Source organism: Entamoeba invadens (genome assembly GCF_000330505.1).
Source record: "Entamoeba invadens IP1 unplaced genomic scaffold scaff_1105074725111, whole genome shotgun sequence".
NCBI lineage: Eukaryota > Evosea > Mastigamoebida > Endamoebidae > Entamoeba > Entamoeba invadens.
This window is the reverse complement of record NW_004443550.1, coordinates 207,520-211,859: the sequence shown is the minus strand read 5'-3', so window position 1 is coordinate 211,859 and position 4,340 is coordinate 207,520. Positions and strand designations below refer to the sequence as shown.

The following is a 4,340-nucleotide window of genomic DNA, read 5'->3' as shown; positions in this document are numbered from 1 at the left end:
CCTCGTTGAAAAGGAGAAGACTCCAAATGGAATCATTTTTGAGCCAACTGATATAGTCAACGGCAAAGGATTTATCTCCATTGGATATGTCTATATCACTGAAATGATGCTCGACCAAGACTTCACTCATGTGCAATTTGACTTGGAAATGGAAGATACAACAGATTTTGAATTGATTCTGGCAGACTTGGTCTACAAAACAGATTTTGTCGAATTCACAAATACTTCTTTTGTGTTTGTTGATAAAGATTTGAAGACAAAATACTATAAAACAGACAAAAACGTGTCGATCACAGCTTATTTCAAACCAAATAGAAAACAATTTTCAAATGGAGGTTCAATCAAGTTTTTTGTTGCTAAAGGATCATACGTGAGATTACAAAATATCACTTTGTTCAGATCAAGTCTTGCAAACAATCAGTACATCTGCGACTCTACTTCTTTTGATTGTTATGGAACAGAATGCCAAATCACAAACGATTCATATCCACAAGGAACCAGCATATGGAGTGAACACTGTCGACCGGCGTGTGGAGTGTGTAGAGAAGGTTTTGTGTGTACAACAGCTGGTAGATGTATCACAGAACCAAATGATAATTTGAGGAGTGGAATTTCAAAGGTGTTTACTCTATTATGTTTTGTGGTTATATTGGGGGTGTAATTCATTTTATTAGTTTTTATATTATTGTTCATATTAAATATTTTTATATAGTTTTATTTAAAAAGAATACAACATTTTATTTTTTATAAAAAGTGTATTGTAACAGATAAATTATGAGTAATTTGATCAAAACTAAGTTAATATATTAATATAATAATATTTTTATTGTATATATTATCAAGTGTTTGTAAAATATGAGTTTTACAAAACAACTTTTAATTAAAACATGTCAATAAGCTTAATACAATCATAATTCGCAAAAGTAAAAGTGTATCACAATTATTGTTTTTTCAAGAATGGGCATTTTATGAACTAAAATCAAAACTAAAAATGTATGTACAGTCCCTTAAGCTAGCCTTATGGGAAAAGCTTGCCTTCTGGGATTGTTTTTTGAAAAAAGTTAATTTAATCATAATATTTATATAAATAATAATTAATTATAAAAATTTTATTTGGATAATTGTGTTGATAAATGTAAAACAAATAAAAAAATTGAAAATATAATAAATAATTTATTTCTAGTTTTTATTATAGAAATAATTAAAAAACAATCCCAAAAGGCAAACTTTTCCCATAAAACTAGCTTAAGGGACTGTATATATAATTGTCTTCATTATAAATAAAAAAAACACGTTATAATTTTTTTAACATATCAAAGCGGATTATTTTTGTTTATGTGTTTAACTAAATAACATTACAAACAATATAATTTACAAAATAATACAACACTTACATTTTGAAGCAGAATTTGTGCTAATTTGTGGTTGAGTGCTTTCCACTTTATTTTTGTCTTCTTTTTCAAGACTTAATCGTATTAAACTCTGAACTGCTTTACAGCATTCTTGTGTATCAAATGTGTTTATAATAATATGTTCAAGATTATTATAAAGTGCAAACTGTTCTGCGTCTTTCTTTCTTTTTTCTTCATTTTGGCCAAGTTCTTCTTTGCTATCACAAAACCCGATGACTTTAACACACACGTCTGAAGACGCATATCTTTGGACTTCTTTCATCCAACATTCTAATGTGTCTTCACTTTCTTTAACACAATAAAATAATAATATTATCGAAACGTCTTTAAAATAGACGGTTGTCATCGTGTTAACGTTTCCTCCATCTACGTTTCAATTAATTATATTAAATATATCTATAATATATTATATGTATAAATAATCTAAAAACCATAATATAAGTTATAATAATAATTATAATATATAAATATATAATAATTATATAATTATTAATTCATTTATTAATTATAATACTATATTTATTATTATTCTAATAAAATATGTTTCTAATTTGAATAAAATATTTAATGTTTTATTAATTTACTTATTGATTTAAACTAATTGAGTTATATTATTAAAAACTTACATTTACTGATGATAATAATTTATAAAATATTTAATAGTGTTAGGGATAAATTGGGTAATTCATTTATATCGAAAATAATGACATATTTTAACCAACGATTTTATCACAATTTTTATATACAAATTGTTACGTACAGTTTAAAGCATAGAACACATTATATACAATTAAACAAACCTCTCATGTTAACTTCAAGAACGACACTTCTTGTCTTGTATTCAACAATTTGGTGTATAAACTTCTTTGACATAAAAGTGTTTGGTGAACATATGGAAAAGTATGAATTCATCAAATGAAGAACATGTTGAACCGACTCTCCTAAAAAAGTGAGTCGCACACATGGCAACTCTACCGCTTTGTTTAAAGACTCAAGAACGTCTTCAAGTGGCATCTCAATCTCTGAAGACATGAATATGACGTTTTAGTTTTTGCTCATTCTATTGGCTGAAATGTTACCCCATTGTACTGTTTTACATTTATTTTTTAAATCTTAATAATACTTTATTAAATAAAAAATTTAATGTTATAAATTGGAGTTTCTAAATTTGTGGTTTTGTAACATAGAAATATGTAAGATCATAGACACGATGAAAGCTGTTTTGTATATTTTGAAGATAAAACTTTTTAATATATGGTGTTGTTTTCTTTATTTTTTTGATTCACCATCGTGTATGAATTTTATATCAAAAGTAAATCAATTATAAAATATTGGTAAATTTATATTTATCCAGTTTTGTTGTGTTTTTTAAAAAAGTTTTTTATTATTCAGTAACAATAAAATACTCTGGTTAGCTATTTTTTATGTTTTGTTGTTTTGAAATTAATTTTATTTTTTACAAAGCTTTTTCACATCATTTATTAGAAAATTATCATTTTTCTTGCTAATTTTATTAGCATTAAATAGGATACAATTTAAATTATAAACTGAAAATATAAAAATGAAGTTATGGCTCGGAAATCTAAAGCCAAAGTGTTAATTTATACCCCTTTGACAATTGCATAATAAGTGGTAATAACTTTCTTTAAAAAACGGGAATTGGACCAGGGTCGGCCAAGATCCAGTTTTTAAACAACTTCGTGGCAATCTCTAATACGTGTCAATATATATTTTAGTTTTAGCATGTTGTTAACAAAAAAAACTTAAAAAGTTTTTTATTGTTAAAATGTTTTTAAAAATTGGTAAAACTATAGTTAACGATTTAAACAAAATTTCTGTATTGTTTAAATCATCATTACAATGTGTTATATTCCAGTTTTAAAGAACGACAATTGAACAGTAAAAAAGCATATGAAATGGTAAAATGCAAAGTTTTTAAAATTAAATAACAATACTAACTCCTTATAATTGTTGTATATACAGAAGATACTAACACCCAATAAAAATTATTAGAAATCATTTTAGTGATTTCAACTTCAAATTTTTATTTTATCAATTAATATACTTTTTCAACATACACATTAATATTAATTGTTAATGTCTGTATTTTTGTCATTTGACAAATGTATATTTGTCAATTTAACAAAGGTTTTGAATAGTTCATTCGTGTCCTTTTTAAATATCGTATAAATTAAACAATCAAATAGAAGTATTTTCATTATCTTTAACAATAATACAAAACAAACAATGTATTATTTTTCGAATGGAGTGAATCATATTACTTTCAAACCAGTAAAACTTAATTTTAGTACGTTTTCTTGATAAAAATGATAATTCATAATACGATAATAATCAATCAAAATAATTATTATCACCCAAATAAAAAAACTGTTATCAGAGTAACTTTGAATAAGTTTTATTTGCATGTATAATTTACAATTGAAAGGTTTGGTGTACAATTAAATCAACACAAATATATATGTTTATTGTTGTATTCAAAAGTAATTTGAAAACAATTTGGTGTTTAATATAAATTATCGTTTTATTTTTCTTCATTTTATCTTTTGGTATAAATAATTGTGTTTTGTCATTATTATTTTGTTTTTTAAAAATGATTGTGTTATTTACCATTTTATTGTTTTTTAAGTTTTTTTCCAATAACATGATCGTTTGGCCGACCCTGATTGGACCATTTTTTTGTTTTGCAACAAATAAAAAAAATAAAACAAATAAAACAAATAAAACAAATAAAAAATAAAAATAATTTAATATAATAAACATTACTTTAATTATTAATATCATGAAAAAAAATGTATTATAAAAATTAATTTTGTGGAACTAATATTAAACAAAAAGTTAAAAATATTTTTTTTACTTTAAATAATAATTGTAATAAATTAATAAAAAATAAATAATATTACAGTCATG

General features: G+C 23.9%; 1 protein-coding gene across 1 annotated transcript; it reads left to right on the top strand.

Annotated features, from left to right (window-relative positions):
- Positions 1-13: 13 nt before the first annotated feature.
- On the top strand, positions 14-661 carry EIN_292650 (hypothetical protein; the record flags this gene model as incomplete). The annotated part of the gene is made up of 1 exon (XM_004258779.1): positions 14-661. A coding segment is annotated over one exon (648 nt), but the record flags the coding sequence as incomplete, so codon positions are not given.
- Positions 662-4,340: the final 3,679 nt, after the last annotated feature.